General features: G+C 40.1%; 1 protein-coding gene and 1 long non-coding RNA gene across 15 annotated transcripts in view; one reads left to right on the plus strand and one right to left on the minus strand.

The window, feature by feature from the left end:
* LOC146722805 (uncharacterized) overlaps window positions 1-21,234 on the plus strand; it is a 364,804-nt gene that overhangs the window by 127,584 nt on the left and 215,986 nt on the right. The window lies entirely within an intron of this gene.
* LOC114931426 (protein turtle) overlaps window positions 1-21,234 on the minus strand; it is a 219,165-nt gene that overhangs the window by 9,187 nt on the left and 188,744 nt on the right. For 9 of the 14 annotated variants that reach the window (XR_003819671.2, XM_029303431.2, XM_029303430.2 and 6 more), the window contains 9 exons: window positions 14,382-14,669; window positions 13,544-13,953; window positions 12,707-12,978; window positions 12,279-12,451; window positions 11,892-11,954; window positions 10,198-10,278; window positions 7,069-7,254; window positions 6,618-6,845; window positions 5,974-6,067 (listed from right to left, as the gene is read on the minus strand). Coding sequence is in view for 13 of the 14 variants with exons in the window: in XM_029303431.2 (XP_029159264.1) it covers window positions 5,974-6,067; window positions 6,618-6,845; window positions 7,069-7,254; window positions 10,198-10,278; window positions 11,892-11,954; window positions 12,279-12,451; window positions 12,707-12,978; window positions 13,544-13,953; window positions 14,382-14,669 (1,795 nt within the window). In the remaining variant the exon portion in view is untranslated. The remainder of the gene's footprint in view (window positions 1-5,973; window positions 6,068-6,617; window positions 6,846-7,068; window positions 7,255-10,197; window positions 10,279-11,891; window positions 11,955-12,278; window positions 12,452-12,706; window positions 12,979-13,543; window positions 13,954-14,381; window positions 14,670-21,234) is intronic. The other 5 variants (XM_029303432.2, XM_085483786.1, XM_029303429.2 and 2 more) reach the window with 4 other exon arrangements.

Here is a 21,234-nt window from a genome sequence, read left to right on the forward strand (position 1 = left end):
ACACCAGTAACTTTCTATTAATTGCTTATGAAGTGAATTTCAATGAATGCTAAGAAGAAATATTTAAGAGAGAGAAATCTTTGTGTTGCGCGATACAAGTAAAATAATAAAGAAAGTTGTTATAAGGAAACTCGATGGTTAATTTAAAAAAATACGAGTCATTTTCATATCAAGAGAGAGATTATTATTTCGAGAGCAACAATGTAACTCAAGAAATGAAGTTGAACAATATTTATTTAACGTGAATAACACATCGAGTAGCCGTAAATTTATTTGTCAGTTAATGATTAAATTAATTAAACATGGTAAAGTGATAGGTAAAAGCATTAGTGAAAATCAAGCGATATAGTAATGATTTGTAGTGAATGAATAAGAGAACGCATTAACAGAATAATATACCTTTTAGTATCATATTTGTGATATAATTATCTGGAAGGTAGTAATAATTAAAGTATAAATGGATAAAAGTATTTATAGAAGAGAAAACTCTGAAATTTCATGACATACTCTGAAAAATATTGCAATTGTGTCGAATATTGTAAAAAGCCAAAGAAGTACGAATGATAGAAAGTTTAGATATTAATAGATATATAAATCAAAATTTGATATGGAGAATTATGAAAGATGTGAGTATAAATATGACAAAGAATACAATAGCGATATATAAAAAAAAAATGCATAGAGAGATAAAAAAACTTTAGAAACTTTACGCGAAAAGAGATGTCGAAATTCTTTAAATTATTTAAGAGACGCAACCTATCTGAAAAAGTCAGTATTTGTATACAGAAACGATAATAAATGTAACATTTTTTTCATTTAAAAAATATCAGGAGCAATATAGAATAATTACAGTCTTTCACAGATTAAAGTTATTCCTCAGAATGACCACGTGAATGGATATTGCGTTGAGTACAAATTGGTAATTACCGCTTAATAATGAAAAAGTAAATTAAGCATTAACACAAAGGTAATGAGTTAAACGCTTCATAATTTTCTAAAGAAGTTTGCACAAAGGTATCATAAAATGTGATTCACGGAGGAGCAATAATACGAAGAATAAAACAGAGAATAGAGATTGAGTCAAAGAGTATAAAGTAATATAATATTAATAATAATTTATGACAATAAAAATTCTGAGTAAAACGAAGAAATATATATGAACGTAATAAAACAGAGCGATGAGAAATGAGTAAAGTACAATATAATATGTAGAATAAAAAGGAAGCAAATATAACCGCGTTAGAGCGTTCACTCCCGTAGTTCATCTCGCGAAACGAAACGTGAAAGAAGCAACGAAGATCTATAATACAGTGAGTATATGCATAAAACGAGGTGTCGCGAGTCTTTTGTGCGGAAAAAATCGGCGGAAAAGAAATGAAAAGAAAAAGAAAAAAAAACCAATATCTACCGCCTCGATCCCTTATCTATGTACTCCCTAAGGCCGCCGAACGAAGGTATTAGGGTACTGACTGGATGTTACTAGTGTGAACTCCTAGCTGTTTTGCCTGTATTGCAGATCTCATCTACAGTCATGACAATCATCCTAAGTAGTAGTAGTAGATAGTAGGTGGTATATTAGTAGGTCCTAGCAGGTAACATTGCAGAGCTGTAGTCTCGCATAGTAGTAGGTAGTAGTAGCAGTAGTGGTAGTAGTAGCGGTACTAGTAGTAACGGGCATGTTCCCACCGGCAATTGGCGTTCGCTCGCTCGATCGACCGAGGTGGATCGACGACGATCGATGGAGATTTTTGTTTTGTTTTGTGAAATCGATCTGACAGATTCGTTCGATCGATCGACGGACCGCTCGTGTTTATACACACACAAACACATATACGTATACCGTCGGCGGGAGCTTATTTTCGTGGTTCTTGGGAGCAACCGTGGTCTCGGATACGTAGTAGTGATGGTAGTAGTAGCGGTAGTAGCGGTAATAGTAGCGGTAATAGGTAGTGGTAGTAGTAGTAGTAGTAGCAGTAGTAGTAGTAGTAGTAGTAGTAATAGTAGTAGTAGTGATAGTACTTGGTTTTTTTCTGTGTGGCTAGCGGAGGTTAGGCTTACTGTTCCGCCTCTCTATGATAAACACGCTCTCGTAATCTCGATTATCGAGATGGAGTGCGTGATGGTCACGATCACGATTCGGGGGGGCCTGCTCGTGGACCGGCTCCGAGGTGGCAGTGGCGGGGGTGGTTACTTGCGTAGGAAGTGGTGATTGATGAAGAGGTTGTGGTGGTGGTGGTGGTAGTTGCGGATTCAACGGGCTGCAACGGGTCAGCGTCGAGACTGACTCGCCGCACGCGTTTAGATTTGTCGACCTACAGAAAACACAGAGAGAGAGGAGGACAAGAGACGCCCACGATTTTTCTTATAGTCTTTGTCATTTTTCTTTTCTTTTTTTTTTTTTTTTTTTTGTTTTTTCTTATTCTTTCCGTCACAATGACTTTGTCCCGGCTTTGTCCCCATCGTTCGCGCGGTTACCGTATCGCGCGAGAATTGTTTTAGGGTCGGAGACACGAAATGAAAGAAGCAAAGAGAGATAGAGAGAGAGAAAGGTAGCGGGGAAAATTTCTCTTCTTTGACGACACGAGGCGATCAATTGACTCTATACTATACGCGTCGTGCCTCTTCCTTACAATTTCCTTTCTTTTCTGCCTTTTGATCGACAACGTTCGCGAAGTGACATCCCGCGTCCTTTCTCTCCGGAGTCTCTCGACCCTTCATGTCATTCTCCTCTAGCTTCCGTCGGCTCTCTTCTGATCCTTGCTCTGATCGCGATCTTCGGTGCTCATCGCCGAATTATTATTTCGAGTCCGTATTCGTGGTCGATATTTCGATTTTCGGGCTTCGGCGAGATAAGCACTCGAGTGCAATCATCGCGAGGAAAAATAACGAAGAAAATTACGTTAATCGCGATCCTTAACTTACTCTAGCTTTGTGAATTTTTTCGCGGTTAAGCGAAAGTCTCATTATGCCGGAGAAATTAGTGTAATGTCTCGTGTCCGATGCTGTCGAAGCATTAGAAAATTGCAATCGTTGCTTTCACTCGGCTTTTGCGTACAGCCCGGACCACGAATGCGGAGCTTGCAGAGAAAAAAGAGCTTTTGGCAGTGGCTGAACCGTCCAGCCCGTTCTGGATATATACGTGTAGGTATAAACGTGCAATATATCGATCTCTCTCGGGATAAGTCTCGAGAAACGCGCCCGCGCGTTTAGTGAAAAATCAAATGCGACGAATGTTTCAACTTATCATGAGGGTGATGATGACGGGGGGATGATGATTGCGACGTGAAATTTTGATACTTCGAAGGATTATTCGTTGGAGATGATGATATAGAACTGTTACACGCAAGGCAATATTATGTAAAATTATACTGACACTAATGTTTCCATATATAGATACATTGAAATGTATATATGTATAATTAAACGGTACGGGCTAATATGTAATTGCTGATCGCAATAAATAAAGGAAAGAAAGAAAAAGACAACGATTAATATCCGTAATACATATCAAATTACAAAAGCGCATGCTCGATCGCAAATTGATGTGGTATGTCATAGTTGAGAACAGAGCGCCATTATATTGCAAAATTAGTGGTGGCTTATAATTACATATATGTGCGGTTCATTTTGGAATGGCTTCGCAATCAGCTTCGAACCTACGAGAAAATCTGAATTAGATGTTAGATACGATCAAACTCGGCTTCCACAGAATTCGTAGATTGTGAAGTTGATTTTCTTCATTAAAGTATGAATGTGATACCGTTGCCTGTGCGTGTAAGGATGATTTACGGACTAAAATGGGATTGGATTAGCCGATGGAATTTTTGCTTGCACCCTCACGATAAGCGCCATGATATAGGTATTACATATAGGAAATATATAGAGTGTAATTCGGTACACACACATACAACAATCATAGTACTACTCGAGAGAAACTGAAACGGTGCGTCTGATAAAACGATGACGATGAAAATGACTGGGTCGAATGATTCGTTTCTAAAAAGTCATCGCGGGTTTAGGATCAGCCAAAAAAGGCAAAAAGAGACGCGTGTATAAGTAAAGAAGTAACTAACACGAAATACCAAAAGTTCCGGAAAATTAAAGGTCTCACGATCCAGAATAGGCATCACTGCAGTCGTATTGTGGACTTTTGGATGCCGCGATGAAAATTATAATGGTCACAACTGAGTAGTTTATCCGCTACTACACGTGCAGTCCGTTTTGGCGTGAAATCACAAAAAACGAGCCGAAATGTGTGGCTCGTTTTTTTTCTTTTCGTACGTTGAAACCTTTCTTTATAATCTTTCTCAATGTGTAAATATGATATTGTGCGAATCTCGACGATCCGAATCGAGTCACTCGTATTTCGCGTAGAATCAAATTACGCGATTTTTCGATTGCGTTAAAAAATATCCTAGACATCTCCTCCATTCTTTATAAAAATCCAATAAAATATTTCATATACAGTAAAGTATTTTCTTATTTTTGTAATTAAAAAAAATTCTTTTTGAATAATACTAGAGTAAAAACTATCGTTCTCTCGATCCGACTCGTATACACACGCGCGAAATTTTCTCTCGTTCTTGTTGTATATCCCCTATATCGCTCGAAAAACGAGTTTTGATGTAGAAAACAAATTGATATTGTCACACGCGCAAACGAATCGTGCATCATCTGATTCAAGCCGCAACGAGATCCGACTCGATCCGGATCGCATCGGAAGATATAGGGCTCGATTCTTTCGTTCATGCCTATAACGGAAACGTGCACGCGTGCCACGCACGCGCACGCGTGATGTTACGCGTGGGAGTGTGCGTAAATTACTTATCGATTATCGAGAGATCATTTCTCCAACCTCGTCCAAAATACCTCTGCTGCTGCGGTTTAGTCTGCCGGTTTAATTTGCTACGAGATATACATCTAGAAGCTCATAGTGTTATGTATGACGCAAGTAGATCAAAAGAGGTCTGTCGTTTCTCGTTTCCTTAATCCCCCTATTTCAGACGATAGTGCTTGTCCTTTGTCAAAGCGGATCGAGTTGACGGCAGGAGAGAGAATGGCTTTTCTCTCCTTACGTCTGTCTCTGTCCATAAGTTTCACGGTCATATATCTTTGTAAGTGTGTCGCTGATACGACACAATGACATATCATCGTTATTTCCAATTGACAAAATAATCGAATAATTGTCATTAATTTTATAAAAATAATCGAATTGACGATTTAAAAAAAAAATTATTATTAAAGTTGTAGCTGCAAAGTTGATAATAGCGATATCGAAGTAAATGTAAATTTCGATATATCCGGGACACAATTTTATAAATATATATGAATGTACATATGCGTAATTTCTCGCGCGTAAATGTTCGAGTATCTGTTGGCTAGAAGAAATTTTACTCGTGAGAAGGTTTCATAAATGCTTGCTGTGCTTCGGTCGCCTATTGCTCGTAAGAGGGGGTGGAGTGGACTTAATCGCTAATTCTGTCTAAGCCTAAGTGATGTAGAGTTTCTTTGAAGTCGCATCTGCACTTTGCGTGACGCGTTTTGACAGCACGCGTTTGTGATCGATCTTTGACGCCTGAACGATCTGCTGTATCTTGATCAGAGGCCTCTCCATTAACGAGGACCATCGATGCTTTATTAAGGCGACTGCGACGTCATTTTGCCGACCGTGCATTTACTTGTCCACCATAATATTGCCTCGCAAAAAAATACCGAATTTTACATGCAAATGACTTTGTCATAACGAATTGGTTTGTTAAGAAATGTTCAAGCAATCTTTTTGAATGTTTTATTGTGAATTTTGTATACTTGTGCCAATTTGATGCAATTATAGCGGAATAAATTTCTAGTGCAGCTGCGATCTCCTCGGTCTACTTGTCGTTTGATCGGAGCCTTTAAGAGCTCCAAAGTATTGTGAGTCAAGACTCTGTGGAACCTGGGAGGATAATTGTAATTCGGATGGTAGACACTCACTTTTTCAAAGGCACTGTTCCCTGGGGCCCCTGCCCTGCGCCGTTCCTGGCGTCGGTGACCCGGCAGGCCACCATATTATACGCTGAAAGCAGTTCTACAATGTTACATAATTATGTTAAACATGAATTGTTCAGTTTCACAGGTGCATGCCCGGCGCCTGCGTTGCCAGATCGTAGCCGTCTCTTTGATCAGTTCTGGGCGCTAATAAATGCAAATGATACCCTCCCAATTCTATTTCGAGCATATTTAAAACCTGAAGAATAAGCGAGCCCAAAACGGACCAAAAATCTAAAAAATATGAGCAACATCGCAGAAAAAATGACTTACGAATATATTCCGCTCCGTTCCGAGAGCACGTAATGTGAACGTAACAATTCTGTAATTTAATTCTCTAGTTGAATAAATTAATAGAGTAAAATTACATACGCGCTCGCGAGCGCATTTAGATGCAAACAGTCGAGTCGTCAATTGCGTGATTCGTCAGTTAGAAACATTTGCATTATATTTCTGTCGTTAGTCGTATTATTAGACTTCGCTTTGTGTTCCCTTGATGCAAAGACGACACAACCAGGAGCACAGGTGCAGGCAAATTGCGGGCAAAATGTATATGTCGATACGACGACAACGCCACGGGACGTTCATACCTTTCTCCTGTTTTCGTCTCTTCCGTTTATTGCATATCTTCACCGCGCATATGCTGAGGATGATGGCGACGAGGAAGAAGAGGATGCCGCCTACGACGCCCGCGGTGATCGCTTTGTGCTTCACTCGAGCCGGCACGGGAAACTTCACCTGTTCGCTCGCACCGTAATTCGTAGCCGAATTGGCCAACACTTGGAAATAGTAGGTCCTACCACCGACCAGGTTCTTCACTGTGGATGTTCACGTTAAACGGGAAAATCGCATGAAAGCCGTATTCTCGAAAATCGATGATTCAAAGAAAATTATGTTGACTTATGAGTGTTCGGAATTACTCGTATTCGATGTCGACGCCTGTCCGATGCTAAGTAAGAAACTTTATGCGGAGACAATTGCTCTGCGATCAATAGAGATAGAAAGAGAAAGGGACAGGCGGATGGAGAGATGGTTTCTTACCTAAATAACTGGTATCCTCGGGTCGTATTTGGCCCTTGTTGAGCGTTTTCCAAGGTCCGTCCGTCTTGTACTTGATAGTATAATATTGGATAAGATGGCTCTTTTCTAGAGGAGTTTGCCAGGTTATCAGGAAACCGTTGCTGATTTCCGTCACCGTGAGGTTCCGGGGAATACCTGGCTTTGGTCCTGGTAAGATATCGATAGGAAACAATATAATATTCGTCATATTATTCTTATTTTTGTTTTTTTTTTTTTACTTCTAACGTGACTCTATGTTTTTACATAGTTTAATTTTATACTAAAACACTATGATTGACAAAGAGTTTTGAACGAATAAAGATTTAAAAAATTTCATCTGTGTCATATATCTATATAAAATAAAAGACCGATGTGGGGGGAAAAAATCTCTTTGGCGTCAGTAAATAAATGTTGCTGTCGTAACTCCGAAATAATTTCAGTGACGCACCGGGTTGCAACGCCAGCGAAAAGCTTTTTTGATGGAAACGTTAACGCCGTTCCGACCGCAGCGACATTTTCGCATCTATCAAATTCATCGGTATTCGCACTATCGAGTTGTACGTCTGACTTTTTTCATCATCGTGTATCTGGGTCAGCTGCGATACATCGCTTAAAAAGAGATTCTTTGAATTGACTGATACTTGCCGATATAAATGCGATAAATCATAATTATGTTCATTTTGAGGCAGTGATTATATATTATATTAAATATTTCGAATTTTTGTGTAGGTATTTTTTTATAGAACGATATCAGATGTCTCGATAAATTAAAATCGATAAGCTTCGGAATTTTTCGAAATACTTGCATATTATTTATGTTAGTAAAATGTGCCTGCATAATATACGTAACATATAAGAATAACTTTAATAAACTAGTATATATAGTACATTTTCGATGTTCTTCGGCGAATACGAAGCCAGTAAGCCTGGATGAAACGATTATTGGTGCAACTTCTTAATTAGATTAGCCAGACATGTGAGGTCAGCTTCTTTCGTCACTTCTTACACATATAATGTTATGACCTAATTGCTTCCGGCGTACGCGCGTTAACCTTATTAATGTCCATAAGAGATACTATTTCTTCTAGGTAGTGTAATACGACTTCGCGTCGTGGATTAAAACAGTTTAGTCGTAAAAGGAGAAAAACAATGTGAAAATACGAGCAAGGACACGACTTGGCGCGGAATAATTCGCGCATGGAGAAGTGCGAATATTTTATTTAAGTCTATTTTTTTTCTGACGCTTCGTCATATTCTGATTCATCAAATCATGGGTTTATTCCGACAAAGCAAATATCCCACTTTATTCTTTCTCGCGTTCCGCCCTATCGATTTAATGGCCTCAGTTCTGGAAAATATCTCGGTGGAATTTACAAAATTGACGAAGATTGCCTCGTAGTTGTTGCCGCGAATCGCGGTCGGAAAGCGTAACAACTGTTTCACGACTATTTGCTTTGTTGATTACGCAAACCGCACAGACCGGTAAATTTCCTTGGTTACAATCAGATGGAATAGCGTATCGCGATTTTACATCCGTTTAAAACACTGGGCGAGTTTATCAAAGCCCACGCGTTCGCGTATTTTATTCCTACATATTGGCGATTTGGACGAAGCAATTCTTAGCGTCATTCAAATTGATCAACATACCGTGAAGCTAGCAGGATTGAACCGTGCTTTCAAGATCAAAGGAAACCGCTCGAAATTCTCGTGGGACATGGTATAGTGAATCGATTTGCGAACGCATTGGCTATGTGACGAAAGGGACAAAGTCGAGACAAAGTTATTTTCGTCGAAAAATCCATCGTTATTGTGCAGATAGCTAGGTATTGCGAAGTAAACGCGGCTGAACTGAACGCAGAGCGTTTAGAAAGTTAAATCGATTTTTTTCCGTAATGGTTTTTTCGCCACGTAACCACATAGACAATATGAGAAAATTGGAGATAGCCGGAAAACACAGGCGGCTTGCTGGTTTGGCCGCGAGATTGCAAAATTAGCGGCTCTTGTATTGTTTCGAATATTTGTTTTATAAGAGAAATAAAATTTTTTATTTTTTGTCTTTCTATTCTTTTACAAACTGCCCATTACGAGCGTTTTCTCGTGCCTCTATCGAGGTATAACGAGGATTTTAGATTTTGTTATTTTTGTGTAAAAATAACATCCGCGTTTTATTTCCGCTGAGGAATGCACGTGTACATTTTCAGGCATGTTATTTATAAAAATTTCGTTAAAAATTTCAATATACCTATATAAACTGTGTAATAAATTAGATAAAGCAAAATTAAATCTGTTATAAAAAAAACATTAAAGGATAGTTTTATATCATTTACTCTTTTTTTAATTATGCGTAAAGAAACACAATAAAATCGTACATAAAAAAATTTCATTTCTTTTTCTTTCTGATTTATATATCCACTACACCTCACCTTCCTTACCACGATTCAAATATGATTGAAACTCGACGCGCGAGAGAGAAGTGCAACTAGAACTTTCTTGGGTTTATTCAACTCTAAAGCGGAGTAGATTGTTTGGAACCGTCTGCTACGTGCAAAATGTATGATGTTATTTCCTGCTCTCCCTCCTGAAATACCTCTCTCCTCGTCGTAGTTCTCTCTTTCTCCGGCGCGGCTAAGAGGATTTCATTTTTATTTTTCTCCCTCTGTATCTTTCTCGCATCGCGTTGTACGCCGAACTGTACGCGCATTTCTTTCTCTCATTCCTTCTCCCTTTCAGACCGTTTGACACTTATTTTCACGTCCACTATAGTAGATAATGACGGTTAATCTTCTCACGCGAGACGAACGAGCTTCTAGGAAAAAGCTGGATTTTTGAGCTCTCGCAATCTCCTTGCAGCGCCAAGGATTTTTAATTAAATGTGCGACGAGAAAGGCGATCGCGTATGTGTATGTGTCATCATGCCGGGTGTAAATAATCTATCGAACGTGGGCGGTGAAAGTAACGAGACGAACGCTTGCGTTTCTCCACAGAAAAATGATGGTTGTTTCGTAATATTACTATATTAATAGACGAATGTTGAGTCATTTTTATCTTGCCTACGAGAATTTCTTTGTTTTTTATACGGTAAATTTAACGAAAAGATGAAGATATATGTACCTTTCGGTCGAACGATTATTGGAAGCATGGGATTTCCTGTGGAATCGGTCGGTAATACGAGTGTATTATAATCAAGGATGTCTGAAATGAGAGAAAAAAAGAAAAACCTAAAAATTAAATAAAAATCAATAGGAAATAAAATTAAATCATTTAGAAACAATTAAGCATTTTTTTACATATCGAAAAATTTAGAAGATTTTAAAATAAGCTATTGCTCTTTCCTTCGAAAGACTCTAAATGGAATCTAGGCCAACTCTATTATTAAATACTCTACTAATCATGATAGTCAGTTTCATCAATGTCAATTAGTTCTAATTATAACCGAAATAAATTACAAACTCTAAATTGTAGCATGAAACAAAAAAAAATGTGTCACAAAGTTTTCCAAACTATTTTCAATGCTCTATAATAAAATTCTTTAATTATATTCTGCAAATTAAAAGTTCAATTCTTTTTTACAAATATATTGAAACAACGAATCAACCTGCATTCTTATTCTATTAAAATTTGATTCTTTAATTAATTTTGAACTCAATTTAGATTCACAATTTTAATTTTAAAATTAAATGAAAAATTGTAACAAAATGCAATTTAAAAAATGTGTAAAAATATTCGTTAGAGAGAAAATTGATGACTAGAAAAATACTTCAAAGGATTTCACTATAAAATCTTGCGTGTAGAAAATAATAGAGATATAGAGAGAAAATTGAAGGTAAGCGTGGTTAATCAGCGTTGGCGAAACCGGCCTTTTGTCGACGCAAGAAGCGAAACCAATGACGATGCGGGCTTGTGCGTGGGCATAAGAAGCGAAGAAGCGCTAGAGGGCGAAAAGGATATAACGCGAGAGAAGAAAGGGAGATAGGCGAAAGAAGAAACGCTTGAAAGGTAACCAGATAGAAATCCCTAGACGCCGGTATCAGGGATGCTCGAGGTACGGTGTGTACAAATGGAAGGCAATGAACCGGTGGATTCGAGGGAAGGAAATAAAAGCGGAAGCAGAATGAACGGCTCGATGGGTTTTCCGATACGATAAGTCGCCGCGGAAGTCTCTCCGTTCCTTCTTCGTCTCTTTTTCTCGGTTTTCTCCGCTCACCTTGCCTCATTCCGCATCGGTATTCCGCGTCCCTCCTACCTTCCTCTTATCTTATCTTTTTCCCTCCTTCTCACCCTTTTTCCTTCATGCTTGTTCCTTTCTTCTTCTTTTTTTATCCCTAGTCGAGAAAAAAAAAAGAGTCGCGCGACTTTTCGATTGTCGGCTTTATATCCCTGATGAGAGGATCGCAGAGTGAGACGGGAACGACATTCACACGCATGAATTTTCCTTCGACAGTCATCGAGATGCCATTCTCAGCTTGCGAAGTCGCGCAGTACTCCGTGATATCTACTTCGGCAGCCGATCGCGTTTCGCTAGCTTGCAGATTTAAAATAGCAGGGAAAATTGTCGATTTTTAACACCTCAAACAGACTGCACCGCGCGCTGCCTCCGACATTTTACGTGTTCAAATTCACGTTTTATATACCTATGTATATATAACATATACCTATGTATATATAACATATACCTATGTATATATAGCAATAACGCGTCGCGCGTTTCGAAATATTTTCTCTCGCGAATTTCGATATTTTTGAATTTAATAATCTGTCTCGTTCTAAAATATATAAACAATATTAATTTATCATTCGAAGCTTACCACTTTCCGGTGAGGCGGGTTGATCAGGCGCGGAAGGGGTGGCCGATTGTGTCAGAGCAACGCCTTGGAGAAGAATGCAGCGAAAGACGTGAACAGTGAGAAGGAAATTTGTACGGATGCAAAGATTAGTTTGTTAGTTGTCAAATTAATGCTAGTTATCAGCTATGATCCGATTAGTACTAATATTGTTAAACAAGTTCGGTAAGCGATAGCTTTCCGAACTTACGACTACAGCTGATTAGTATTAGCTTCTATAAAATAAATTTGCAGAGTTTATCACTAAATCAACGAATTTTGCTCATTTAGATTTATATCTATTAAATGAAATTCATCAAGAGCTTTAGCAGAATCGAAATAATTCAGATAGCGTAATGCGTCTTCCATTACCGAGTGTCCTGATTGTGATGACTTTGCTCATCATTCCCTCGCCCAGAGCGTTCTTCCCGATTACCTGGAACTCGTAGAGTGTACTTGGCGTGAGATTGTTGATCGTCACCGTCGTGCTGCCCGATGGAGTCACGGGGATTGTCTTCCAGTCCGAAATTCCTGTTTCTCTGTACCTGAGCGAGGTAATACGAGAAAAAGAAAGTAAGATAACACGTAAATAGATTTGACAAATTCGAAATTCTTGGCACAAAGAATTCTATCAGAGAATTCACTATTCGCGAATAATAAATCTAATAATGTCGCGATAGGATGTATGTATCGCATAAATAAAATTGTTCTATTATTCGAGAAGAGCGATTACTGCGTCGACAGGAGAACCTCTAAGTAATAATACCTGTATCAGGCTATCCCTATCTACGTATACCTACCAGATTGTATAATCTTGCTTGTAATCAGGACCACCGGAATAGCCTGGTAACCAAGTTAGCGCTACCGAAAATTGCGTGGCAGTGGCTGACACGTTGTAAGGTGCATGGGGTTGCGTGCCTTCGACTATCAGCTGCGTCGAGGCCGAGATAGTGGCGACTTCGTTGGAGGCGGTGCACTGATAAAACCCGAAGTCCGCGCGTCGTAGGCTCTCTATGGTTATATTGCCGCCGACGATTTTCGTGCGGGTGCGTTGGATGGGTCCGCCGTCCTTCTAACATGATTTTAGAAATGATTATATGCAAAGAAGCAGAGTTTGTCGGAAATACGATCGACGTAAAAATGCACTAATCATAAGAATTTAAAAAATATTTTAAACATTATAGGTATTATTATTTGCGATGCTTATTGGCTTTTTTGTGTTATTTGAAGAATAAATATTTTGATAAAAATGTATTTTTAAAAATTTATTATATATTTAAAAATATATTTTTAAAAAAATAGTAAAAATATAGTAAAAATATTTTAAACATTATAGGTATTATTATTTGCGATGCTTATTGGCTTTTTTGTGTTATTTGAAGAATGAATATTTTTATAAAAATGTATTTTTAAAAATTTATTATATATTTAAAAATATATTTTTAAAAAATATAGTATAAATAACAAAAGTGCAATCGTCATATGCTCTGCTAATGCTATTATTTTACGCTGTTGCAAGTAATGTATATTTATATGTGATATGTAATATATATATATTTAAAAATGATAAAAAAGTGAAATATAGCGAAAGTTTGGTGCGGCAATATTGAAAATATATCATTTTGAAATTTGAGTACCCGTTGCCATTGTATCGACGGTTTCTGCGTTCCCTCGGCCTCTTGAGCGTCGCAGTGCATCTCGACCGTCTCGCCGACCTTCTTCGTGTACATCGAGTCCGGCTCAAGGGTGAAGACAGGCGGATTTCGTACAAGGACCTCCATCGGACCCGAACTGCCCTGCGTGCCATGGGCGTTGTAAGGCGTGCAGGTATATCTGCCTTGGTGATTCTCATTGACCCGTGTAAAGAGCAGGGAGCCATTGTTCATGATAACGATGTCCTTCGTCTGATAAGGCTCAAGTAGGCGCTTGTCCTTGGTCCAGGTCACGTATTGCAAGGGCGGGTTGGCTTTTATGTAACACTGGACCACACCGGCCAGACGGAACGGCAGGTACTGAACGGTGGGGGTGAATGTCACCTTCGCCGGGTCTGAAAATTTTCATTACACCTGGATATCGATTACTCGTCATTTGGATTTTTTTCAATATATATACTCTTTAATTTGTTCGTATTTCAAAATTTTCATTCTCCGTCTTATTTTCTAATAATAACATAATATTTCAAACAATATACATATAAAAGGCAATAAAACTATACAGAAACAGAGTTAGTATATTGACAGTTATGAATAATTGATTGTTAATTTCTATTAATCTTTAATTTTAAATGATGCGCTGAAGAAGGTTGAAAAAGGCAACCGAAACGTTCGAACTTTTTTGTCTAATATTTTATGTTAAAAATTTATTTTTCCACAAATAAATATTAATAACAGAACTTAATTAGCTCTTATTGCCTTTTATATGTATATTAATTTTTAAAGAGCTGTTACAAATTAAATGATTTCAAACAAGTCTTACACTCGACGTTCAAGTAGGCGCTAGCAGTTTGAGGATCGCCGATGCCGTTGGTGACCTCGCATAAGTATTGACCGGAGTCATCGGCACTGACGGGGTTGATGACCAGACTGCCGTCTATCTTGATAGACACTCGGGTGTCCAGGGCCGAGACTTCCGTAACGGGGGCGCCTTCGCGAAACCAGCGCACCGTCACGTTACCCGGGAGAGCCTTCGCCTCGCAGGAGAACTGCACCTTCTCGCCTTCTAGCTTCGTTTGATTTGTCGGCGGCAACGTAATGACGGCTCCACCTGCGACGATCGAAAACGCAATAGGATTTTTATTACGTAATTCTATTTCGCGCGAATCGAAAAATATGCGAGAGACATCAATCGGATCTAAACACGACTGATACTCGCATAGTCTGTCTATTGCATCTAGAATCTGCGGTGACGATTGACCGCTGATATTGGTTGTCTCGCTGTCAAAGATATCCCGGAAGAGACGACAACATGTGGTGCATGCTAACCCGTCGTCATGCACGGAGACAGAGACAGAGGAATTGAATGCTGTAGCGTCGTCTCTATCGATTCTCGATAACGTCTCTCTTGCTTGTCAGTAAAAAGCCACGACGGATAGACGAAAGTATGCCGGCTGCGAGTAGCCTCGAATTTGCCTTCTCGTCTCCGCGATTTCTACGCCTTCGACAGAAGTGTGCTCAACAGGGTGCATTATATCTTCATCGATACCCAACACCGTCCACGCCCATAGCCGTCTTTCGCGCATTCACATAGCGAAGAATTTCAAAACTTGCGGCTTTGCCCGTCGCCTCTAGAAGCGAATATTTCGCCGTATTATATAGCGGAAGATCGATTCTCGCCGCACAAAAGACCGCCGACTTCCGTTTCGCGCCATTTTCCGCAATCCGATCTATCGTCATTCGTCGGGATTACGGTCGCCTTCATCTCCGCGTGCGCTATACAGTGGAGCTTAGATTGTGTGAATGGGATCAAATGAAACATACGCGAAATTGTCAAGGAATTAGCGACGCCAGGAAATCACGATGAAAGAGTATTGATTGGAGAAGTTCTCTGACGTTTTCTAAATTCGAGCTCTGTCAAATCGTCACAAAGCGACGTATAAAAAAGAAAAGATACAAATTCATTGACCGACGTGCACAAAGAAGCATATTTATTTGCGTTTATATTTATATGAATTTTAAGTCTCGTCTTCCAATTTTGATTTCACGAATACGGCGATATTCAAAATCCACGTAAACTGCAACCGAATTCGAAATTGCTAGTTGACAAAATAAACAGGATATCGCGCAAACAATCTGTAAATTTAGACGTGCAAACGAACGGCGGATGTCATGACGCTGCAAATGTATTGACAAATGTTTGTGCAATTAAACATTTGACAGATTGTCGCCGGTGTTTGTTGTCCTTGCCTGTCGAGATAATCAAATTCGAGGTTACGGAAGAAGCTTTTTGCTTGCGTTCGCGGTTGCGAATGCCTGACCGAAAGTTTCGATCTCTCGCGGCCAAGAAAGGGCGAAAGAAAAAGGGAGAAAGAGAAAGAGAGGAGGACTCCGAGTCGCGTAAGAAATATTGCAGTTTCGCTCGCAGACGGGAAATCCCGGAGAAACGAGGGCAACGATATTCTAAGCTCTGCCCGATGTCTCAATATATTGCACACCCTCGGTCGCACCTCCGAAGATGCGGCACAATACGCGTCGGCGGTGCACGCTGCAGCCAGCGCGACAGGAATAAATTTGAATCTACGAGCTTGATAAACGTACGAAGCGCGGAATGAGAACTTGTTGCCAGGAGACCAAAAAAAGAAGAGGGAAAAAAAAAAAATAAAGAAGAGAACGTATTTTCTTTCCCGCGTAATCTTGCACGCTCGCTGAGTCTCTAGATCCGGGCACGCGCGCGAAAGGATTCGCGTAATCAAGCCACGTCGATCCATCAATCCGTCAATCTTTTTTAACATTTATGCGCCGCTTCGTTCGAACTTATATATCCCGGGATATCTTTCGCGAGAAATCCCTCGTCTTTTATTTCGCCTTTTTTTATTACGCTTCCTCCCGAGCTCTCTTTGTGAACGGCGCTCGTGTCTCATTTTCGCGCGCGCGGTTAAGAGAATGCATTTTAATTATTCGCGCCCCGACGATGATACATTTTACGGCGAAAGCTTGTGGAAGCTTTACTTTACGAAAGGAGAAGTTTGCAGGAAAGTTTTTCGCGGCGAATGAGGCCAATGGAATTCTGAGAGTCGCCTATAGAATCATGCGCCGAGCGATGTGCGGTCGCCATAAAGTGGCGATGCACATTACGCGCGCGATCGTTAACGACGGTTGTTTTTACCAACTTGCAGCGGCGCGCAATTTCCACCGATGCGATGTGGAAATTGGTCGATATTTTTATACGCGAAGGCTTTCCGAGACGTCGCTGCGCTCGTTTCAACTCCCGCTCGCGCTTTTATGCGCCGAAATATTCGAGAGCTTCGCTCGATGAGAAGACATCAAAAATACTTTTATAAAGTGATTATTAAGCCACCGCCGCGCCGTCTGCTACCATCATCCGACCGTGTTGCATTTATGCGCGCAGCAGCCTCGTCGCATATTCTCGATGCGAGGAGTGTCACAGTGACAAATTCCAGCGTTTGCCAACCAGACGAAAATCTTGATAAACCGGGGCAATGAAATTCAGAGGAAGAGAGAGAGAGAGAGAGAAAGGAGAAAGAGAGGGCGCGTGGGCTCTTATGCCAAGTACATAGCTATGACGTGATGCTGCGTCGCGCTGCATCACGTTGCACATTGTGAATACGCGGCGCTACGAGAACCACGAAGAGTGTAGTTCAGCAAATGGAGCAGCAGTCGAGACGCGGAATAAATTCTAGAATGATTTATTCCTATAATGTTTACTTTTCCAGCGATGTTTCATTTTCTTTAAATGTTCCACTTCGTTTAAAACGTTGAACCGAAACGAAACATTATATCGCGCCACGTGAAATAAGCGCGTCTCTCTTGCCTTCTAAAAAATGCAGGAGAGATAAACGCGCACGTAATTTACAAAAAGAAAAAAATTTCTTTCTCGCTTATGCACATACGCGCGCAGAAATTTCGTATAATTATTTGTTCCCACTCTTAAACATATAATTTTTTTCACTTTATTTCCTATTTTAACAAAGGCACGAAAAAAAAAAAAAAAAAAACAAATTAACGAAAAATAAGATAATCGTGAAAAATGTTAAAATTTCAACCCGCAGATTGTCCTCTGATTGCTTATCTCTTTCTCTCGCGGTAATAACAATAATAATCCCCTGCGTTAACGGTTCCCTAATTTTATTCCTCGCGTGCGAGCGAATTTTACGACGACCTCGCCGTCGTTTCAGACAGGCGACATTCGCGCCATTTCTCAATCCATTAAATAACCATCTCGCGGCCAAGACGGTAAACGGGCGTGAAAACAAGAGATGAGACGGTAAGACAATACGATGATGAAGACGAATGTCCCGGCGGCGGTTTGCCATTGGCGCACGGGTTACAAATTTGCAGTGGTTGTGGGGGCAGAAACGAGCGACGATGTTGGAAAAAAAAAGGGACGAAACGGGTGGTGGAAAGCGCAAAAGCGAAATAGAACAAGAAGACGGGTTCGTGGGGACGGAAGGTGGCTCCGGAAAAACAAGACAAATCGCCTTTTAACCTCTCCCTCTGCCTCCCAACGCTGTCCCGGAATCCCGGGGAAACGGAAATAGCCTTAATTGGTCCCGCGGAACGGAACACCCTCCTGCTGTAACCACTTTGCCTAACGCGAGTTTTATCGCGGACGAGGGTATCGATATGAGTAAATGTATCAGCTCGTAAAATTTACGGAAGCGAAGGGAGAGATGCTACCGTTACTATACGGGAATGTCGTCGTGGATGCCCGTTCTTTCACCGGAGAGCTTTATGGATGCATCGGCATGCTGCTGCGCCTTCGATCACGGGAAAACGTTTCCGTTCGAGGGAAATGGACGCTAAAACGGTTTATACGACGCGGACGAGATTGCGACATCCCTTATCTTTTCCCGAACTCGCTCGCAAAAGCGATGACTTTAGGAACGTAACACACCTGTCGCTGCTGCGGCATCCATTTTGGGAAATGCAGATTATCGAGAAAGTTAGAAAAAGTCGAACGACCCATTTTATTTTAGTTTCTCTATCGAACGCGGAAGTACCGTGAGGAATGGTTATTTTTGCTATATTTTTAGTTGTACGATACGCAAACTACAAAGTATCGGATTATTCTCCGGGGAAGATGTTATGGTTCGCGAGACTATTACGGATAAGTATTTAATAGTCGAGTATAACGAGATTATCGTGCATTCTTTTCGACTAAATTGCATCATGCCGCACGATAAAAACCCTCCTCATAATGGGGCATTAAGAACGCGATACGAGGCGTTTGTGATAAAAGGAAAAAGACGACGAGGAGTCGACTTAATCAAACCGGGGATAATGAGATATATAGACGCAGATTCTTAATTCGTTCGTCACGTGCATAAGCTTATCGAAAGCGAAGAGGCTTACACATTTCAAAAAACTTTATTTTCGCGAACGAATAACAGTCGCAAGTTTTACTCGATGGTTCAACGATATTTTAAAAAATTTGGAACGACACTAAGAAAGCTCGCAGCACCGGTAATAATATTATATTTCAACTCTCGATGGAATTCCTTCGGACTCGAAGAGCTTTCGCGAAATCGCCTGTAAAAATCGTTTTTTATTCCGTTTGAAATTCGCCAAATCTATCGAATGTACCGTAAGAGCGCGGTGGACCGGGGTTACCTGCCCGTGAGAATTCGTTTCCGATTGCACAGGGAGCAAAAGAGACACACACACACACATACATACATATATATATATATATAGAAAAGAGAGAGAAAGAGAAGATGGTTTACTCGCGGCGCGATCGATAAATAACAAAACCGGCGAAACCAACCACACCGCGCTTGCTTTAAGATATTTTCTGGCATGCGGGTTATTGGAATTGCATTACCGGTGTTCGACCGATCGACGCTGATTACCGAGGGATATCTGTTTCTGATAACGGCGCGTTCGATAATTACCACGGCAGTTTGCTGTTTATTAATTATCGGTCTGGCAGGCAAACCGTATTTTGCGTTATTCTCTTCGGGTGCCGATCACGGATAATTAATCGCGCTGGCATGTCGGAGCAATTTTCGGAAGTGTATTAAAGCGCGTTTACTATCGCGCGCGATTCATATTAAATTAGTTTTCGGAGAAAGGGTTCGAGATCGCGCACAGTCTCTTCGTCGTCGGCAAACTAATCAATCGACTTCATATTTATGTTCGACGAGAAAAAAAGAAAGAAAACTAAAAAGACCCGCCTTTCTTATTACCTTCGGTACAAAGTATCTTCTTCTTTAATTAGTTTACTAGCGTTATACTCAAGGCGCTCTCGAGTTCTGCGCTTTTCTCCTTCGGTGAATAAAGGTGGAACTTTTATGAAATATTCCTTAATTATATTTTAATTATGTATCTAACTTAACTATGGAACAGAGGCATTTAATTACCAAGACAAGATAAGTATTTATAATCCCATACACACATATATATATATATATATATATTAAATATATATAAATAGACGCATCTATCTTTTTGAACCAATATATTTGCGTAGCGATCAAACAGAGACGGTTGCGATTGACAGGTGATTGATTAAGATATTTATAGAGAAATGCAAAATAGCAGGACGCGGACAGCTTAATCCTTCACCGGCATCAACTCCGAGAATAGATAAAAAAACGCGCCAGGAATCGAACGAATCGTTTAATTATTTCGATCATCACATGTCGCGGTACGTTCAGCACGAAATCCTGAAACGAAAGTTGTGCTACGAAGCTGTGCTTTTTGTCGCAGCCGCGTGTCAGCACGAAAACCAAGTAGATTTAAGCAGCCGCGGCCGCACCAGCACCGGTAACGCGTTCCTGTCAGACAGTAATACTTAACAGCGTGTACATGCTAACGTTTTCTGCGAGATATTTCCGCGTGGCCGACGGAAAAAAAGGGAGTCATTATTTGTGTTGTGGCGGCGAAACTGTAAAATGGACGCCACTTCGTGACCCGCATTAATAAAATTACACCGAGAATTTTAAGAGAGAACTAGAGTTCCCTGTATAAAAAAGATTACATCTTCTTCTCTCTCTACACATATGATATATGTATTTTTTCTCTATATCTTATATCTGTATATATCTCTATATATTTTTTTTCCTCTTATCTCATTTAATCTAATCTAATATACTTATGCGCGCGAAACAAAGTTATCGCAATGCATGTATAAAAATATATTAATTATATAATACATAGAAATTGAATATTTAAATCTTTAACAGAGAAAATGCGAACGAAAAAATGGAATTTTCTACAAGGATCTTTCGATCAAAATACCTGCGCTTTGATTAAACTCGCGCATCTCCCTAGCACGCTGCGTGTCTCGCGCGAAACTGATCGTCTCGACATCTCGATTTCATTCCTGGCTGCGAGTCGTCACGTGACACCGCTGCACAGATGCAGAGTCTACGGTGGGGATCAGTCGCGTTTGAGACGTGCAGTGCGGTGGACACATGGGACGCTCGAGTCTAATGGAAAGGATAGAAGGAAAGAGTGCCTCGGTTCATTCTTGACAGTGAAGTTAAGTTTCGTCATCACATGGCGACACCGGTACGCAGAGTCTTGCGATCAGTCTCACGCGAGATGCAGCGTAGGAGGACTTCTGAGACGCGCGAGTCTAATAGAAGTGCAGGTGTGTTAATCGAAAGATTCTTGTAGAAAATTCTATGTTCGCATTTTCTATTAAAGAT

This window comes from Nylanderia fulva, unplaced genomic scaffold (assembly GCF_048542155.1).
Source record: "Nylanderia fulva isolate GAGA-0341 unplaced genomic scaffold, ASM4854215v1 Scaffold27, whole genome shotgun sequence".
In the NCBI taxonomy this organism is placed as follows: domain Eukaryota; kingdom Metazoa; phylum Arthropoda; class Insecta; order Hymenoptera; family Formicidae; genus Nylanderia; species Nylanderia fulva.